The 19,429-nt window shown below is 47.3% G+C and overlaps 1 protein-coding gene and 1 pseudogene across 2 annotated transcripts in view; both read right to left on the minus strand.

Annotated features, from left to right (window-relative positions):
* Positions 1 to 19,429, minus strand: part of NFS1 (NFS1 cysteine desulfurase) — a 34,016-nt gene that overhangs the window by 13,343 nt on the left and 1,244 nt on the right. Inside the window, exons 2-6 of one of the 2 annotated variants that reach the window (XM_089673271.1) lie at positions 16,696 to 16,772; positions 7,333 to 7,449; positions 5,326 to 5,409; positions 2,485 to 2,637; positions 2,292 to 2,385 (exon numbers count right to left, since the gene is read on the minus strand). In XM_089673271.1, coding sequence (XP_089529397.1) covers positions 2,292 to 2,385; positions 2,485 to 2,637; positions 5,326 to 5,409; positions 7,333 to 7,449; positions 16,696 to 16,772 — 525 coding nt within the window. Of the gene's footprint in view, positions 1 to 2,291; positions 2,386 to 2,484; positions 2,638 to 5,325; positions 5,410 to 7,332; positions 7,450 to 16,695; positions 16,776 to 19,429 lie in introns of both variants that reach the window. The other variant, XM_089673270.1, reaches the window with a different exon arrangement.
* Positions 11,817 to 13,488, minus strand: LOC149465761 (uncharacterized; annotated as a pseudogene).

Here is a 19,429-nt window from a genome sequence, read left to right on the forward strand (position 1 = left end):
CACAGCATGGCTCAGCCATGGCTTCTGCTCACTCCTCACTGGATTTAACTGACAGCAGAGGAAGCCTGTCTATGTCTCCTGTAGAATCAGATGGGACAACGCTGGAGCATGAGAGGAGACAGGTATGCAGACACAGCTAATGCTCCCAATTTGACATCCATGTGGGAGCACCATACCCATACTGTCTGCGTTCGGGGACCTGCACCCACATGGGTGTCAAATTTGGAGCAGCGGTTGTGTCGTGCAGTTGATATATCCCAACTGACGTAAAAGACGGCCTGCATGGGGATGCACAGACCTCCTGTGCATCCCTCTAGGGACAAACACAGCTCCGCACAGGCGTATGCTTAAGTACACCCATGTAAGGCTTACCTTGCTTAGGTTCAGTCTAAGAAGTGTAGTTGAAGTAGAATTCCCTTTTGAATGACTGAAACAGCCAAGAGACTAGAGAGTGATGTCTCTGATTTCACATTACTTTTAGTCCTGGCTGTAATGGTCACTGGACCAAACAGAGAGGCTAAATCTACCCAGCAGGGACAAAAGACGGCAACTAAAGTTTGACGGGTTTCTAACCCATCTCACCTTTATCCAAATCAAGCACAAAAAAAAAAAAAAAAAGGATATATATAGGACTTCATATATATATGACTTCTGAAAAAGTCATAGGAAGTGACGAAACGCGTCAGTGACACGTGACGTCAGACGTATCGACGCTGACCGGAAGTGCGATCGTGGCCATCTTGGAAGTGGGAACATGCGGCTAATGTTTCCCTAAACTTGTTTGTATCTGTATCCCTGTGAGGAGGAGCTGCTTCACCCTTATTTTAATGTAAGTTGTCAAATAAAGGAAGACTGTGTTTTATCTACTATCGGTAACTGTGAATTTTCTCATGAGGGAAATGGAGGAATAATATTGGAAAAAGCCTGAAATCTGAATGATCTGAATGAGGAGATAGTAACCCAGAGTGGTGTGATGCCCTATCTCTTCCTGCATAGGGTAATTATCCATCAGCACATGAGGTGGAGATTGCTGGTTTGGGTCTAAGGTGTACACTTATGTATACTGAGTGTGGTGACACATATCGTTTGGAGTGATATTTTTAGTTTCACTTGTGTTTGCAGCTGACACTTTATGCGAGTGTCTTTTATTGATATATTTCTGCTTGTATAGAGATACTCACTTATAGAGTATACATGTATATATAGATTTTGCATGTTGCACAGAGAGTGGCACGTGTTTTTTTATTATTTAAATGGTATGACACTATGTTAAGTTTTTTTTTCTTTGAGGTTTACTGCCATCAGGATTTACAAGTTTGAAGAAGAAAGAATTTAATGGCTTACATGTGTGGAGATTTATTTTGATAATTGAGACATTTGGGACACTATTTTGATATTTTGGACACTTTTTTATAAGGTGGGATTGGGGGATATATTTATTATTTAGGTAAAAAAAGTAAAGATTTATATATTTTGTTTGCTTGGCCTTCAAGGGTGGAGGTGGATAACTTTTCTGGGATATTATATTGGGATTGTGCTGCTGTGTATATTTATATATGTATGAATGTAAGTTAGGTACCTTCGATTGTACGCCCCTTGAGGGTTAGGGACTGATGTGAATGTACAATATATATGTAAAGCGCTGTGTAAATTGACGGCATTATATAAGAACATGTAATGAATAAATACGTTTTCAACTATCATAAGGGGGGGGTTGCACCCTCCTAAACCCATACAGGCAAAGTTACCATACACGTACATGATTTTGCCTGCAGGTGCCGCCCAGCCACATGTACTGCAGCAGGTCGGCAAGTGGTTAATATTTTTTTATTTTCCTATTTAAAGCAGTGCAAGTACCAGACTTTGGCCTTGTATCTGCCTTTGCAGTCACTGTACAGCACAGCTTAATAATGAAGAGAGAGAAGCTGCACAAGGAGCAAAGGAGTTGTACTGCAATGCAAGGAGAATGACAATATAAGTTGAAGGCAAGCTTAAAATGAGAGAAGCCCATTAGTGGGCAGTTTCTCCTTATACTGTCCAGTCAAAAGCTGGTGTGAAGCGAAGGCCTGTTAGTGAAAGTGAAACTGCAACAGAGAAAGATCAGGACCCCTCCGACTGTCGGCAGATCTGTGCTATATGGAAGAGCTGTGTAAGCCTCAGAACAGGATGGACTGAAATACAAATCTTTTAACAGGTAACACAGCCCCAATTTATGTATTCCATCAGTGGATTTAGCAATCTACCTGGAGTTCAGCTTTAAGAAAAGTTCAAGAAAAAAAATGGATACTAACCTATGTCTGCTATAGGCTGTTTCACTCCTATCTCATTGTTCACAGCCATAACAGATACTAGACTAGTGTCCGGTCGGATGGCCTCTTCTAGAACCTAAAAGCAAAAATAACCATGATTATAACAGAAAGGAAAACCAAGAAAAATATTTGCTACATGAACACACATAATGAGAGATACAGATGTGACTGTCACCTTTAAGTCCACTAGGCCGTTCCTTTGAACAGGAAGGTAAGTGACCTGAAATCCTTCTGCTTCTAATGAGCGACATGAATCCAGGACACACTTATGCTCGGTCTGAGTGGTGATGATGTGTTTCTTGCGGGACTTGTAGAATCTGGCTACTCCCTTGATACAAATAAAACAAGAGGATCGATATCAGAAACAAAAGAGGTTCATTCAAAATAAACACCCTCATTGTTAACGAAACCTGTCAATGAGGAGGGAGTTGCAGTAGTCAAGGCGAGAGAGTTTCCTTCCCTTTGCTTCAAAAATTATACCACATGCTGCATTTGTCTTGCATGTTTTGCAGTATTTTGAAGCCTTCATAAAAGTCTATTACCTGGTTTTGCTGTCTGAAGCATGGATACGTATTGGGATCACTTTTCTGACTGCAATAGCCAGGTGGTGAGGGGGTGTATTGTCTCCTCACTGCCTGTTTTAACCCCTTTTTTGCACAGCCCCATTCACTTGAATGGACAACAGGGAGCATAATTCCTGCCATGGCATGTGTACACCCCTGGCCACTTAACCACTTCCTGACCGTCCTATAGCAAAAGTACTGCTACAGGGCGGCAGGACTGCGCAAAATCACACATATATATACACACACACACGTGATTTTGTATTTCCGTGTAGGGGGTGCCATTGGCAGCTACAGCTGTCGATCACCGGAACCCAGCCGAGGAACACTGACAGAGGAGAGGTCTGTAAGTAAACAATACAGATCTCTCCCCGTCAGCACCAGCATGCGGCTTTGTATTGCATAGCAGAGCAATACGGCGCAAAAAATAAAAAACACAGAGGCGATCACATACCCCCAAAAGAAAGCCCCATTTGTGGGGAAAAAAAAAAAAGGACGACAAATTTCATTTGGGTGCAGCGTTGCATGACCGCGCAATTGTCAGTTAAAGTAATGCAGCGCCGTATCACAAAAAATGGACTGGTCAGGAAGGGGGGGGGGGGGGGTAACTTCTCTGGGGGACAAGTGGTGCTGGAAGCAGAGGAGGCTGTATTCAATTAGGAATGGTTTCAGAGATAACTGCCAATTAAACTGCCCATGTTACTAAAAGTGGATTTACAGTCTTAACGTTTTTTACTTTAAAGTGGTTCTAAAAGGCTCAACATTTTTTACCTTCATGCATTCTATGCATGAAGGTAAAAAAAAAAAAAAAAAAAAACCTTGTGTTGCCCCTCCTTCCCCCAATACATACCTGAGCCCCATCATGATCCAAAGATATGCACAAGAGTCTCGGCTCTCCAGGAAGTCTCCCTCCTCTTTGGCTGAGACATTTGTTGTCTCAGCCATTGTTGTCAATTGCAGCCAGTGAGCCAATGAGGAGAGAACAGGGGGGGGGGGGGGGTGTCAAGCCACTGCTCTCTATGTGAATGGACATGCAGAGCAGTGGCTCGGGAGCCCCCAGAACAGGCCACTTACAAATGGGGGCACTTGGCAGGGGGGAGGAGCCACCAGAGCCGGTGGGGGAACCCGAGAAGAGGAGGGCTGGGACTGCTCTGTGCAAAACCACTGCACAGAACAGGCAAGTATGACAAAAACAAAAATTGCCTTTAATATCACTATAATGCATTTCCTACAAGCAGGAAAGAAAAAAAATGCTTGAATACTACTTTCCTGTCCCTAAACACTTACCCGAGTCATTATCAATCTAGAGCTGTGCCCAGCTGCAGCTATTCTCTTCTCACTTCCTGCTCTTACAGGAGACTCAGAGCAGAAAAAGTTTTGGGCTCCTGCTGTTGTCGGGGGCTGTGGACGAGCCGTGCTGTGTGTGTCTATAGGCACACATAGCCTGGCTTGGGAGTGCACCCGCATGGGTGCCCCCATGGTGCACGGTTTGCTATGGAGGCACTTGTAAGAAGGGGTGGACAGCCCAAGCAGGGGACTCCAAAAAAGGAAATGAAGGATCGCTCTGTGTGGCAAGAATAACATCTTTTTTATTTTAATATAAAAAAAAAGAAGCTCTAAAATCTAGAATACCCTCAAAATGTGGGCATTTTGAAACCCTAATCAGATTTTCATTGCGGTTAGTGTCTCTTTTGGAGAGTTACACCCTCTCGCAGTATTTTTCTACAGAAATAATTAAACAAGTTACCAACACAGCATAATATAGTCAGTCAGTCATATATATGGTTTTGCACCATCAAAAGTGTTTCTGGATACTGGCTGGGGTGCGGTGTTTGCGCCCAATACGCTCCAGGATATCTATATCCTAAAGCAGGGGTGTCAAACTGGCGGCCCTCCAGCTGTTGCAAAACTACAAGTCCCATCATGCCTCTGCCTTTGGGAGTCATGTTTGTAACTGTCAATCTTGGAATGCCTCATGGGACTTGTAGTTTGGCAACAGCTGGTGGGCCGCCAGTTTGACACCTATGTCCTCAAATAATCATTATGCTAAAGCATATTGAAGAAAATGGATTGCTTCTGGTTTTGTATGAAAAAGGTCCTTCGGGGGATTTCCTTATCCCAGGTCATCATTCTAACATCATAATTATTTTACACACACGTTGATTATATTTATTCAGGAATTTTCCAGTGCAGTTCAGACTCATATGTTGTTTTATATAAAGAACATGCTGTTTTTTTTATAGAAGGGTAGTGTAGAGATTATCAGTAATAGCCAGTCACCCTGACTAGGTAAGACAGATGTTTTACCATCTCAATTTGTTCTCATGACAACTGTCTAAAAGAGGAATTCTTCTGACTCTGGAAAAATCTCACATTGTGTTCCCATAAGAAGAAGCCTAAGGGCACAAAAAATGACTTTAATAAAAGAACTATTAATGAAACTTACAATTTACCTTTACAGCAATATTGTTTGCTTCGGTGGCCCCGCTTGTGAAAACAATCTCCCTTGGATCTGCTCCAATCAGGTTTGCCACTTGCTGCATTGGGAAATAAACTATTTTCAGATAAATACATCAATCTGACATTACAGCAAAATGTTTAAACTTCAAACAATTTAACTGAAGCTGAAAAAGAAAGGCAAGGTCACATCACTGTTTACTTTGTCCTTGGATAAGTCATCTTATCTCGGTGTCCCAGGAACCCAAAATAGATTGCCAACTCTATATGCAGTGCTTGCAGTCCAGTTGTGACACGTAAATCAATATGTTAAAATAAATATATAGAATGCTTATTATTTGCCTTATATATTCTCAATTTTAAATGCTCCTTTTTAGGCTTGACAGAGTTTTTTTTACCAAGTACTCTGGTGTTTTCCCCAAGAAGTTTTCGATCTCCTCCCAGTGGTGTTTTATTGATAAGCCTTTTATTTGTGCCTTACAGTGCCTCAAAAAAGTATTCATACCCCTTGAAATGTTGCACATTTTGTCATGTTACAACCAAAAACGTGAATGTATTTTATTGGGATTTTACGTGATAGATCAACACAAAGTGGCACATAATTGTGAAGTGGAAGGAAAAGGATAAATGGTTTTCAAAGTTTTTTACAAAAAAAACCCCCCCCCCAAAAAAAAAAAAAAAAAAAAAAAAAAACCCCCCACATTTTTCTTCATTTCTGTAATAAAGTTTTGCAATTAATTTTTCTTCTTCACTGACAGGCTGCACTGATGGGGAAGCACTTATGGGCACTGATGGGGCTGCACTGAAAGGGACTGATAGGCACAGATGGGGCTGCACTAATCAGGGCACTGATGATCAGTGCCCTGAGTATCTGTTTACATGCCCGTCAGACTTGCTGGTTACCAGCTCTTTTCTCCTCACGCTGTGACAACACGTGAGGAAAGCATTGCTGATATCCGGCAAGTATTTACAAACTGTGATCAGCTGTGACTGAACACAGCTGATCACAAGGTAAAGGGCAGCTGCGATTGGCCATTTACCACGATATGTGGTCAGTTATGTCCACAAGACACAGTGATCACAGAGCACGTCGGGAGTGCGCCACAGGGGTGCAGTTTCAGGAGGGCGTCTATGGAACCCCCTGGAACAGCAGAGCCATGCTGTAGACGTCTTTTAGCTATAGCGTGGTAAGAAAGTGGTTTTAAACCTCAGACATGAAAAATTAACAAAGCATTTCCCTCTATAGTGTGTACTTGTCTCAACTAAAAGCAGTCATTTCTGTCTGCTGCATCATTCCTCTATCAGCATGAGTCACATCTGACAAGTTTTCCTGACACCAGGAGAAAAATGGTGACAGGGGAGGGACCTCCAGCAGATTGACAGTCTCAGCTCTGTGTGCTGTGTGAAGGGGGTGTGTCCCTTCCCTCAAATCAGAGCTCTCTTTACTGAGCTCTGCAGAGTGAATATTCAGCTCTCCACCTCATTTTTCCTGAAATCTCAGACAAGCTTTATAATTTCTCCACTTTGAATAGATGTGGAGAAGAGAATACTACAGATAAACAGGTACAACTTATGAAGAAGGATTTGTTTCATCTCTGTGTAACACCTGAAGCCAGTCACTTCACTGGGTTTATAACCACTTGAAAGGATAATTGCATAAGGTAAATGCTCCATCGCCCTTTCTTCAACTTTAACAATGTGTAAGTTGCATAAAAAAATACTTTTTTTATGACAAGTCTTTCTTTCATGCTTTTTGATTTATATGTAATAAGGCTATGTACTAAGATTTGTAGACTTTTCCTGAATGGCTAGTACTCTTCCCTGATTAACAACTGACAAAATGTCAGCCACACAGAAATTGCTCCAGCTGGACATGAGTGGTAGACACTGAGAATGGAATACAAAATTCTTAGTTACTGCTCAAAAAATGGTTTAGGGATTACCCTGGTCCTACTTTTATTAAAGGCACAGCTACCCTTTAAAAAAAACCTAATTGGAGTTACCTCTCGTCCTTTCTCCATAGCCTTCTCACTCTCCCAGCCGTACGCATGGGTTCTTGAATGAGGGTTTCCATAGTAATTCACCAAGTAAGGCAACATACGGTCTAGTACCCTGGGATCCTAAAAATAAAAAGATTGCACATAGAAAAAAATTAAATAAATAAATTGAGATGTATTGTTCCAACTTCACCTAAAATGATTATAGATCCCAGGATAGCCAATTAAAACATCAATTAAAATAGAACTTCAGTCAAAACGGTTGTATTTGCTGTTTTGGGTACAGTGGGGAAAGGTTTGAACCTCTGTCAAGTATTTGCTGTCGTCTGTGTCACCACTAGGAAGATCTACTCTTAGGGCCAGTTCACACCATGCGCCAAGCTTAAATCGCACAAGAACGCACTTTGCGCTCCTCTGCAATTCATCTGCAGCTCTGGGCGGTATGACTTCAAGTGCATTCATTTGAATGGGCTGAAATCGTGCAGCACCAAAAGTAGTGCACTACTTTTTGGAACGCACGGCAACTGCATTACTTGTTACTTTCTACCATGCGATTTGATGCGGGCAAATGCAATGTGTTTGTGACCTGTGTTTGGGGCGTCAACTATTAACTGACCCCCATAGCAGATCGCAAGGGCATTGCTACCGGAATGCGGTGCGGGAAGCCACACGGGACCGCAGCTCTCCTGCACCGCATTCTAGTGTGAACGAGCCCTTACTATTTGTTCTACTACATTTAGATTGTAAGCTCCAAGGATCAGGCCTTCCTATCCCTCTTGTATTGAACTGTATTGTCTCCCGTTATATTGTACATCGCTGAGCAAACTGTTGACGCTATATAAATCCTGTATAATAATAATATATAAATCCTGTATAATAATACTACTACACAACCCATTTTGTAATGTAATATTATCCAAATTTGCAATTCTATTGCTAACTCTTCACTTGAAATCATGGCAACACGACGAACATTCTTTACTGTGGCGGCACAACTCCAGAAAAATCAAGTGATTGGCTTATTGCTGTATTTCAGCAGTTCTTTCATAATGGGGCTAAACACATCCTGATAAAAGGCAGACCTTTCTTTATAGCTCCCACTTTCTCCATCTTGAAGTTATTACCAAGGCCTGTCTCAGTATCTCCAGAAGAGAAGCATGTAAAGGCCTGCTTTAAAGTGGTTGTAAAGGCTCAAGGTTTTTCACCTTCATGTATTCTCAGCATGAAGGTAAAAAACCTTCAGTGTGCAGCAGCTCCTCCCCCAATACTTACTAGAGCCCCATCGAGATCCAGCGATGTGCGCGAGAGCCTCTGCTCTCCCAAGACTTTTCCTCCTTATTGGCTGAGACAGCAGTGGGAGCCATCGGCTCCCACTGCTGTCAATCACCGGCAGTGAGCCAATAAGGAGAGAGAGGGGGTGGGACCAAGCCACAGCCCAGTGTGTGAATGGATATGCAGAGCAGTGGCTCGGGAGTGAGCCTGCTTGGGTACCCCCATAACAAGCTGCTTACTCTGGGGGCACTCGGCAGAAGGGAGGGGCCCAAGAACGGTGGGGTGGAGGACCCGATAAGAGGAGGATTGGGGCTGCTCTGTGCAAAACCATTACAGGCAAGTATGACATTTAAAAAAAAAAAATATTGCCTTTAATATCACCTTAAATTTGCTAAAAATTAAATGATAAAAAATTTGAGATCAGAATCAGTTTTTTCTTTACAATACCACAAGGAAAAGAAAACAATGCATCGCCGTGCATGTTTTAGATTAAAGGCCACTCCTATCCTAAAATATTGGATTACTCCCAATGTATATCTGCACTTACAGTGGAATTGAATTCTAAAAATAAAAAACTGCTAGGAGGTAGAGATTTTTGGCAGAAGAGACATGCAGAGTCTCTTTGGCCAAAAAAAAAAAAAAAAAAAAAAGTTCTTTTTTCTCCCCCTATTAATGTGTCGTGTATACTGTAGTGCATGTGCCATGCAATGTGCACTCTCTGCATCGGTAATGGGCCAGGTGCTGGACACAATGTAAACCCTGTGGTGGACAGGATCCTGGACCCATCATCACTGGAGGACAGCACGCCATAATCTGCAATGTATGTTACATGTTATACTTACCTGCTCTGAGCAAGGGTTTTGAACAGCACAGCCTCGATCCTCCTCTTCACGGGTCCCCCACCAGCACTTCGGGCCCCTCCCCCTTGCTGAGTGCCCCCAGAGCAAACTGCCTGCTCTGGAGGCATTTGTGTGTGCTGTCTATGAGACACACAGAGCGTGGTTCAGCCCTGCCCCCTCCTCACTGTGTGACTGACAGCAGTGGGAGCCAATGGCTCCTGCGTCAGCCAATGAGGAGAGAGAGACCTGGGAGAGCCTAGGCTCTCATGCACATAGCAGAATCAGGATGGGGTCCAGGTAAGTATTAGGGGAGCTGCTGCATAGAATGCATGAAGGTAAAAAACTTTTAACCTTTACAACCACTTTAACCAAAACTTAGATTCCTTATATTGTTCTATTACACTGATGGAATTTGAAGGTTTCATTTTGTTTGGATTACAGTTCACTGATTATACCAGCTGATACAGTTTCTCACAGCTATGCTACACTATATGTAAACCTGAAATATGACCTTGTTTCTACTTCCTTTTTGTCTGCTAAATAAACCATTGCAAGTGTTTTGTCATATCTGTTTGATAAGTGCAAAAAAACAACGGTAATGGCATTTCTACGAACCTTCCAGAACGGCACACCTGAGAGATGAGAGGCTCCTCTCTACAGGAAACAAATTACAGCTGTTATAAGTCCCCTGCCTTCCCCTTACCCTCCAGTTTGTAATAAAGTAACTACCAAAACCGGTCCACAAGGGGAATAATTCTACATAGGCACTCACCAATTACTAACTTGGGGTTTTTTTTCCAATAGGGAGGGAAGCCTGCCGTCCTGGAAGGTTCATAGAAATGCTGTTACGGGTAAGTCCAACGGATGGTTTTCTCCTATCACCTTCCAGGACAGCACATCTGAGAGGATAATCAAGTAACCACAGGCCTACCTTAGGGTGGGACCACACCTTCCGGCCAAAAGCTAAGTCTTGCTGCGACAGCACTTTGATCCAGTAATTCAAGAAAGTGTCTTGACTGAACCAGGTGTCTGCACTGCAAACCTGTTCCCAGGAGGCCCCCCACTTTTTCTGCCCAGGATGTGGCCATAGCACTAGTTGAATGAGCTTTTCCCTTTGTTGGTGCAGGAAACCCTGAACTCTCATAAGCTAAGGCGATAGTTTGTCTGATCCACCTGGAGACCAAAGCCTTAGAGACTTGAAGTCCCTTCCTTGGTCCATCATAAAAAATTAGCAGATGGGCAGACCTCCAAAAATCTTTGGCCCTATGCAGATAAGTGAGGAGACACCTCCGCACATCAAGACAGTGGAATTTTGCTTCTTTTGCATTCCTGGCATTATCACAGAAGAAAGGCAAAGTTATTTCCTGTGTCCTATTAGATAAGGAAGCTATCTTGGGCAGGTACATCGGATCTGGCCTAAGGATGACCCTATCTGGCAGGATCAACAAAAAGGGTTGGTCGACAAATTTTGTAGGTCTGCAACTCTTCTAGCCACGGTGATAGCCAACAATAAAAGATCATTTTAATGTCAAAAATGTAAAGGGAACCTCCTTTATTGGTTCAAAAGGATGTTTTGATAAGGCTTCAAGCACTCTGGTCAGATCCCACGGCGGAAACCTCTCTTTTGTGGCTGGGGTAATTCTTTCCCTGGCCACCAAAAACCATTTGACTAAAAGTTCTCTAGCCAATATAGTGTCAAGAAAAACTGAAAGTGCAGCAATTTGTCCTCAAAGGGTGCTAACTGCCACCCCTCTCTCAACACCATCCTGAAGAAACATAGGAACAGAGGTAGAGGATACCGGTTTGCGTTTGCACCATGAACAAAAGATTTTCCATACTTTTGAGATCATTTTCCTGGTTACAGGCTTTCTGCTGAGGAGGAGAGTGTCTATAACTCTGTCCAAACAACCCTTACTCTTTAGGATCTGGCACTCATTAGCCAGGCCGTCAATTGGAAGAACTCCGGCTTGGGATGAAGCACTGGACCCTGAAGAATTAATATCTGGAAGGATCGGAGGCCTCCAAGGCGGTGCCACCGACAGGGTTTATAGGATCGTGAACCATACCCTCCTTGAAACTGAAACGTTGGACCAAGGCTTGAAAGACCTTCAATTTCAACTTCCAATCACCCTGTCTGATCGGCTGGCGACTGAAGTCTGCCTCCTGGTTGCTTGTTTCTTTTGTATGAACCGTTGGCCAGGGAAAGAACCTTCCCTTCTGCCCAACCCAGGATAACCTTGGAAAGGTCCAGAAGATGTCTGGATCGGATTCCCCAACGGTTGAAGTAGGCCACCGTGATTGCATTGTCGGAGCAGACCTGAACCTTCTTGCCCTAGATACAGTTCTAGAAAGCGTTCAGGGCTTCACCTAATGCTCTGAGTTCCCTGGAGTTGGATGAAGACTGGGAAATCGCCTTGTCTCAAGGACCTTAGGCTTTAGCATCCCCCAAGTGAGCACCCAACACCCAGGAGCTTGCATCTGTGACCACTTTTAGGGGGTCCCACTGGGCCCAGGGCCTGCCTTCCTGCACACTGCTGGGGGTTACCCACCATTCTAGTGAGGATTGTACCTACACTAACCTTCTGTCCAGGGAAGTTAAGTCACCTTGCCATGCTTTAACCCAGATAGCCCTCCTGGCTGAATTAATGAGTGTGGCTGTTTTAGCTGAGGCTTTAACGGCTTCGACTGCAGCAGGCTACTACTGTCCCTATCGCTGAGGGAATCTAGCACTTCATCTGACTTGGCCTCCTGCGACAGGTGTTTGACCAGTCTTTCCATCCAAAAGTCTGTATTTCTGGCAATGCAGGTTGCTACCAGAGTTGGGGCCATGGCAAATGTGTTAGCCTCCCATGCCTTCCTTAGGAGGGATTCAGACCTTTGGTCCATCAAATCCTTAATGCCTCCTGAATCCCCAATGGAGAGATCAGACCTCTTGGTTACTTGCAAAAACGCAGCATCCAAAATCGGAAGCTTAAAGAATCCATCTTCCTCCTGCTCTTTAAAGGGGAACCTTCTCTTCCAAGTTTTAGTTCTGACCATTCTCCTTTCAGGATCCTTCCATTCTTGATTAAATCATTTAAGGATTGGTGGAAGGGGAGCACCCTAGCATGGGCCTCAACTAGGCCCCTATATATTTTGTCCTGCGCTGAGGTCTCTCTGGGGGTTTCTGGGATTTCTTCGGAGGCGTAAGCCGCCTGAAGGAGGCCCTCCAAGTCGTCCTGCAGAAAAACGTGCCTGTCAGGTTTAATCTCCTCACCTGCCTTACTACCCAGTTCTAGTCCCACCTCCTCCCAAGCTGTGGCCTCATTGTGGCTGACTATCCAGCTTTCCCTTACTATCCTCCTTATCCCTGGGCTTGGGCTGGATTAAGCATCTTAGAAGACGGGAAGAATAAACTAGAGCCCCCTCTGGAGTTAAGGCTTTCCTGTGAAGATGGGACTTTCCTAGGGGTTCGTTCCTCTGGGCCTGGGCCCTGCAGCTGTGCCACTGAGGTTTGAAAAGACTGGAAGGTGGCTACCATCTCTGCTTGCATAGATCCTAGTAAATCTTTCATCAAGCCTTAAGCCTCTTTCCCTGCCAGCTTGTTAATGCATCTTTATCAAAATGGTTTAGGATGGGACCCAGCTAGCTTCTTTTTGCAATAACCAAATTTCCTAGAGGAGCTTTAGCCCACAGGTACAGAAGGTGGTCTATCAGGGGCCTTCTGGGTTTTGCTTGGGAATTCTGAAAGAATTCGCTCTCTCTTCCTATCCCACTTTGGCTGCTGGGCGTTAACATATAGTTAACTGGGGGGGGGGGGGGGGATTGGGGTACACACCCGGTCTGACCCGACATGGTCCATCTGGGCCCCCTTTCCCCTCCTAGCACTCCCCCTCAAGAAAGGCACTCACCGAGCCCCGACTTGGACTTGCCCGAAGTCACTGATGCTGCCATCCCTTCCTCCTTCTCCATGAAGTGGTTCAGCCCGGTCTCCACTGCAGATGCCAGGTGTACCGTCCTGGACTGTCAGCCGACCGTTGTGAGCTGCCCTGCTGTCCTCACGATCCAGCATCTCTCAGCCCTCTTGTGGGCCGCACCGTGTTCCTGGACCCGCCAACTTCCAGTCACATGGCCGAAAGATCCTGCTGATGCCAGAACGAGGCTTGGAGTGCACGCTCTCCTTCTTGCAAACCACTGAGCGCTGAAACCATGTGGTGGACGAGCCTGCAGGTTAGTTCAGCCCTCCCCTGCTTGCCTATGCCTACCTCACAAGGTGACATCCAACCTCCCTGGTCTTCTGGTCACAAAAACAACAAACGTTGGACAAGGGGAAGGAAGGGGTCTTATAACAGCTGTAAATTGATTGCATTTCCTGTAGGGAGGAGCCTCTCATCTCTCAGGTGTGCCATCTTGAAAGGTGATAGAAGAAAATTTCTTTTGCTCCTGCCAGAAATGCAGAGTTGTCCTGCGCTCTCTGTACTGTTGTCTCGAGCACTATTAATAGCTCTGCCCAGTTCACCTCTATGGACTACATGTTCTGGAGATGAGGAAAGGAGGTGGTCTGTAGTCCTAACTTCCTGTCCAAGTGTTGGAACACTGTTCTTGGTTTGATACAGTATGGTGGGCGTGTGAGGTCATCCTAGGACAGGAAATTTGTAACTGGCTTGATGAGCAGGTGAAAATTAAGGGGAAAAAAATGTCTGAAAAAAAGAAAATGAATGCAGCCACCACACCAGAGTCCCTGTTCACAATGCTGCAACTCATGCAACTTGCAACACATAACATCGCATGACAAGTCAAAACACATTCATTTCAATGGGTGCCATCTTAACCGATTTGACTTAAGTAGCAGCGACGCACACAAAAAATAAAAAAAATAAGGTTCCTACGCTACTTTTCATCAACATTGGTGTGAGTGCCATAGACTGCAATGTCAAATCGCAAGTTGCAAGCAAGTCACAAGGAAGTGGCAAGGAAATTGCAAAGTTGCACAACCTTGGGGTCCAGCAGTGTAAACTGAGCCTAAGATCTAAAATGCTGCAGCATATTACATATCTTCATTATAGATACACTTTAAAGCGGTATTAAACCCAAAACTGTGACATATTGCAGCTTACCAATCATTAGATGTAGCGGCTGCATTAGTTTTCTTTTCTATGACTTTTTTACCCTCTGTTTTCACCTGGTGATCTGGCCAGTAACACAACTCCTGTATTAGTGAGACTTCACTCTGGATGAAAGAGGCACGGCTGACAACAGCATTGTCAGTCAGGGGAGGGGAGTCATAAAATGTATCAGTAGATTTAAATACAATAACAAATTGAAGCCAAACTCCAGCTCACACATTATAAGTTACGGCAAACAGGTTTTTTTTCTTCCTTTTGCAATAAAGGGTTAACATGAATAAATAAAGCTGATCATTTTAATCACCCCTGTGAGTGTTAAATGGTTGGTCTCATCCATGTAACTGATACAGTTGCAAGAAAAAGTATGTGAACCCCTTGGGATTACGTGGAGTTTTGCATGAATTGGGCATAAAATGTGCTCTGAACGTCATCTAAGTCACAACAATAGAAGAACACAGTCTGCTGAGCATAATACTACACAAACAGTACTTTTTCCTCCCTGCACTGTGAATGTTTACATGTTATGTACAATTAAACCATGGCAACATCTAATGTTTGTGTAGTATTATGTTCAGCAGACTGTGTTCTACTATTGTTGGGACTTAGATGACGTTCAGAGCACATTTTATGCCCAATTCATGCAAAACTCCACGTAATCCCAAGGGGTTCACATACTTTTTCTTGCAACTGTACATTCTGTTGGCAAGCTTGAGCTTCTGAAAAATAACAGACTTGCTAACTGGATCACCAGAAGAAAACAGAAGGAGGAAAGCCTTAAAAAAGGAAACAAATGCAGCCATCACATCTAAAAATCGGTAAGCTGCAATATAATGAATGTGTGCGTTTGGGTTTAATATCTCTTTAAGATCTGAGTAAGGCAGACCACATACATACCAGTGTGAACAATTACAACTGGTTCAATGTTTGCATCAAATCTGTTACAAACTGACGTGTTCAAGCTGCCATTTTGATCAATTTCAAAAGGTTTGAATCATCACCCTGGTAGGAAAACATTGTGAATCTTTTTCATAAAATCAATTTAAACTTGAAATCTCACACCAGCCAGCACGTGTCTTTTGTGGCAGCTGCGATGGAGGGGAATGCTCTGAAGGCAAGTATAACTCAGCCACTGGGCGGGCTTTAAAGAGAACCTGACACTTTACCACTTATTGGAAAAATAAGAGTCGTTTTCAATTATGGACATCCCAAACCTGATCTGGTCTTTTTTGAATGAAGAATAAAAAAAACACATAAAACAAAACAACAAAAAAACACACACACTTTTCTCAACAAGTATAACAGTATGCGGGGAGTTATTATTACATGGTCTAGGGCTTGACAAATTTGCTTTGAAACTAGGAGCCAGCTAATAGTTAGGTGCCAGGTTTGTTTATCATGGTTGGCAACTTTTAGACGACAAGCTTCATATGATGCGATTTGCTGCGCGACAATCACGGCAAAACTGCACCAGGTTTTAGGAGCCATTGAAAATAATAGCATCTAAACATGCGTTTTTGGCGATCACAGCGATTCTGCCGTGATCCCAAAACACCCAGGTGTGAATGGAGCCGCCCCGGTTCACACATATTCTGGATGTGTTTTCAAACTCACAGATGTGCATGACAGGCTGGATATTGTGTGTTCCTACTGAGGTGGTTCACACAGATGCGATCCACCTGCATTGTGTTTTGAGTGCTATTGCAAAAAGGGTCCTGTGTGAGTTTGTAGCGGTGCATTCAAGACTTGCAAGAGATAGACACTGCAGAGATAAGTGTTCACGTAGGATTGCTACTGACAGGGGTTTTTGCGCCGACGGCAACGGGGAAGCAGTTCTGCGGCCACGGCAACGCGATTGTGCGCCCGCGGCAACGCGATTGTGCGCCCGCGGCAACGGGGAAGCGATTGTGCGCCCGCGGCAACGGGGAAGCGATTGTGCGCCCGCGGCAACGGGGAAGCGATTGTGCGCCCGCGGCAACGGGGAAGCGATTGTGCGCCCGCGGCAACGGGGAAGCGATTGTGCGCCCGTGGCAATAGAGAGGCAGTGTGTGAACCCAGGTGCCAGGACGCAATTTCTAGTTGCCATGGCGACCTGGTGCCTGGGATTTGCCCTGGTCTAGGCTGTACTTAGCAGAAAGAGGTATAACACAACACACCATTGGGGTTGTTGCTTGAACATCCATGTACAGTGGTCTGAGCTCTGAATCCTCTTTGGACATTCTATCACGCCAGTCTGCTGAAAAACAAAATAACTCAGTTGAATACACTCAGCAAACTCCATCAGGTTATGCAATCAACATTCAAGGTGACGCCCAGTTCTGTCTGCTTTGGATTCATCAGCTTGTTTACTGACGATATGTCAAAGGAAAGGAGAACCGAGAGACACACAGAGGCTGCTATTTATTGCTGGCCTCCTTCTGAAAATGCTAGTTGCTGAGATTCACTAAAATCTAAAATGTACTGGACATCACTGGGAGAGGAGTAAAGGGGGAATTTGGAATAAAGGAGGGGGGAACACGGTGGAAGAGACAGACGGAGGAATGGTGAGGGGGGGGCAGACGGAGGAATGAGGGGGGTGGAGAGAGAGGCAGACGGAGGAATGAGGGGGGTGGAGAGAGAGGCAGACGGAGGAATGGTGAGGGGGGGGCAGACGGAGGAATGAGGGGGGTGGAGAGAGAGGCAGACGGAGGAATGAGGGGGGTGGAGAGAGAGGCAGACGGAGGAATGAGAGGGGGGGGGGGCAGACGGAGGAATGAGAGAGGGGGGGGGGGGGCAGACGGAGGAATGAGAGAGGGGGGGGGGGGCAGACGGAGGAATGAGAGAGGGGGGGGGCAGACGGAGGAATGAGAGAGGGGGGGGGGGCAGACGGAGGAATGAGAGAGGGGGGGGGGGCAGACGGAGGAATGAGAGAGGGGGGGGGGGCAGACGGAGGAATGAGAGAGGGGGGGGGGGGCAGACGGAGGAATGAGAGAGGGGGGGGGGGGCAGACGGAGGAATGAGAGAGGGGGGGGGGGGCAGACGGAGGAATGAGAGAGGGGGGGGGGGGCAGACGGAGGAATGAGAGAGGGGGGGGGCAGACGGAGGAATGAGAGGGGGGGGGGGCAGACGGAGGAATGAGAGGGGGGGGGGGCAGACGGAGGAATGAGAGGGGGGGGGGCAGACGGAGGAATGAGAGGGGGGGGGGCAGACGGAGGAATGAGAGGGGGGGGGGGCAGACGGAGGAATGAGAGGGGGGGGGGCAGACGGAGGAATGAGAGGGGGGGGGCAGACGGAGGAATGAGAGGGGGGGGGCAGACGGAGGAATGAGAGGGGGGGGGCAGACGGAGGAATGAGAGGGGGGGGGGCAGACGGAGGAATGAGAGGGGGGGGGGCAGACGGAGGAATGAGAGGGGGGGGGGCAGACGGAGGAATGAGAGGGGGGGGGGCAGACGGAGGAATGAGAGGGGGGGGGGCAGACGGAGGAATGAGAGGGGGGGGGGCAGACGGAGGAATGAGAGGGGGGGGGGCAGACGGAGGAATGAGAGGGGGGGGGGCAGACGGAGGAATGAGAGGGGGGGGGGCAGACGGAGGAATGAGAGGGGGGGGGGGCAGACGGAGGAATGAGAGGGGGGGGGGGCAGACGGAGGAATGAGAGGGGGGGGGGCAGACGGAGGAATGAGAGGGGGGGGGGCAGACGGAGGAATGAGAGGGGGGGGCAGACGGAGGAATGAGAGGGGGGGGGCAGACGGAGGAATGAGAGGGGGGGGGCAGACGGAGGAATGAGAGGGGGGCAGACGGAGGAATGAGAGGGGGGGGGCAGACGGAGGAATGAGAGGGGGGGGGCAGACGGAGGAATGAGAGGGGGGGGGCAGACGGAGGAATGAGAGGGGGGGGGCAGACGGAGGAATGAGAGGGGGGGGGCAGACGGAGGAATGAGAGGGGGGGGGCAGACGGAGGAATGAGAGGGGGGGGGCAGACGGAGGAATGAGAGGGGGGGGGCAGACGGAGGAATGAGAGGGGGGGGGCAGACGGAGGAATGAGAGGGGGGGGGCAGACGGAGGAATGAGAGGGGGGGGGCAGACGGAGGAATGAGAGGGGGGGGGCAGACGGAGGAATGAGAGGGGGGGGGCAGACGGAGGAATGAGAGGGGGGGGGCAGACGGAGGAATGAGAGGGGGGGGGCAGACGGAGGAATGAGAGGGGGGGGGCAGACGGAGGAATGAGAGGGGGGGGGCAGACGGAGGAATGAGAGGGGGGGGGCAGACGGAGGAATGAGAGGGGGGGGGCAGACGGAGGAATGAGAGGGGGGGGGCAGACGGAGGAATGAGAGGGGGGGGGCAGACGGAGGAATGAGAGGGGGGGGGCAGACGGAGGAATGAGAGGGGGGGGCAGACGGAGGAATGAGAGGGGGGGGCAGACGGAGGAATGAGAGGGGGGGGGCAGACGGAGGAATGAGGGGGGGGGGGCAGACGGAGGAATGAGAGGGGGGGGGGGCAGACGGAGGAATGAGGGGGGGGGGGGCAGACGGAGGAATGAGAGGGGGGGGGCAGACGGAGAGAGGGGGGGGGCAGACGGAGGAATGAGAGGGGGGGGGCAGATGGAGGAATGAGAGGGGGGGGGGGGGCAGACGGAGGAATGAGAGGGGGGGGGGGCAGACGGAGGAATGAGAGGGGGGGGGGGCAGACGGAGGAATGAGAGGGGGGGGGGGCAGACGGAGGAATGAGAGGGGGGGGGCAGACGGAGGAATGAGAGGGGGGGGGGCAGACGGAGGAATGAGAGGGGGGGGGCAGACGGAGGAATGAGAGGGGGGGGGGCAGACGGAGGAATGAGAGGGGGGGGGCAGACGGAGGAATGAGAGGGGGGGGGGGCAGACGGAGGAATGAGAGGGGGGGGGGGCAGACGGAGGAATGAG

The sequence above is a fragment of the Staurois parvus genome, unplaced genomic scaffold (genome assembly GCF_062004578.1).
Source record: "Staurois parvus isolate SC_StPar_1 unplaced genomic scaffold, SC_StPar_1.0 ptg000137l, whole genome shotgun sequence".
NCBI lineage: Eukaryota > Metazoa > Chordata > Amphibia > Anura > Ranidae > Staurois > Staurois parvus.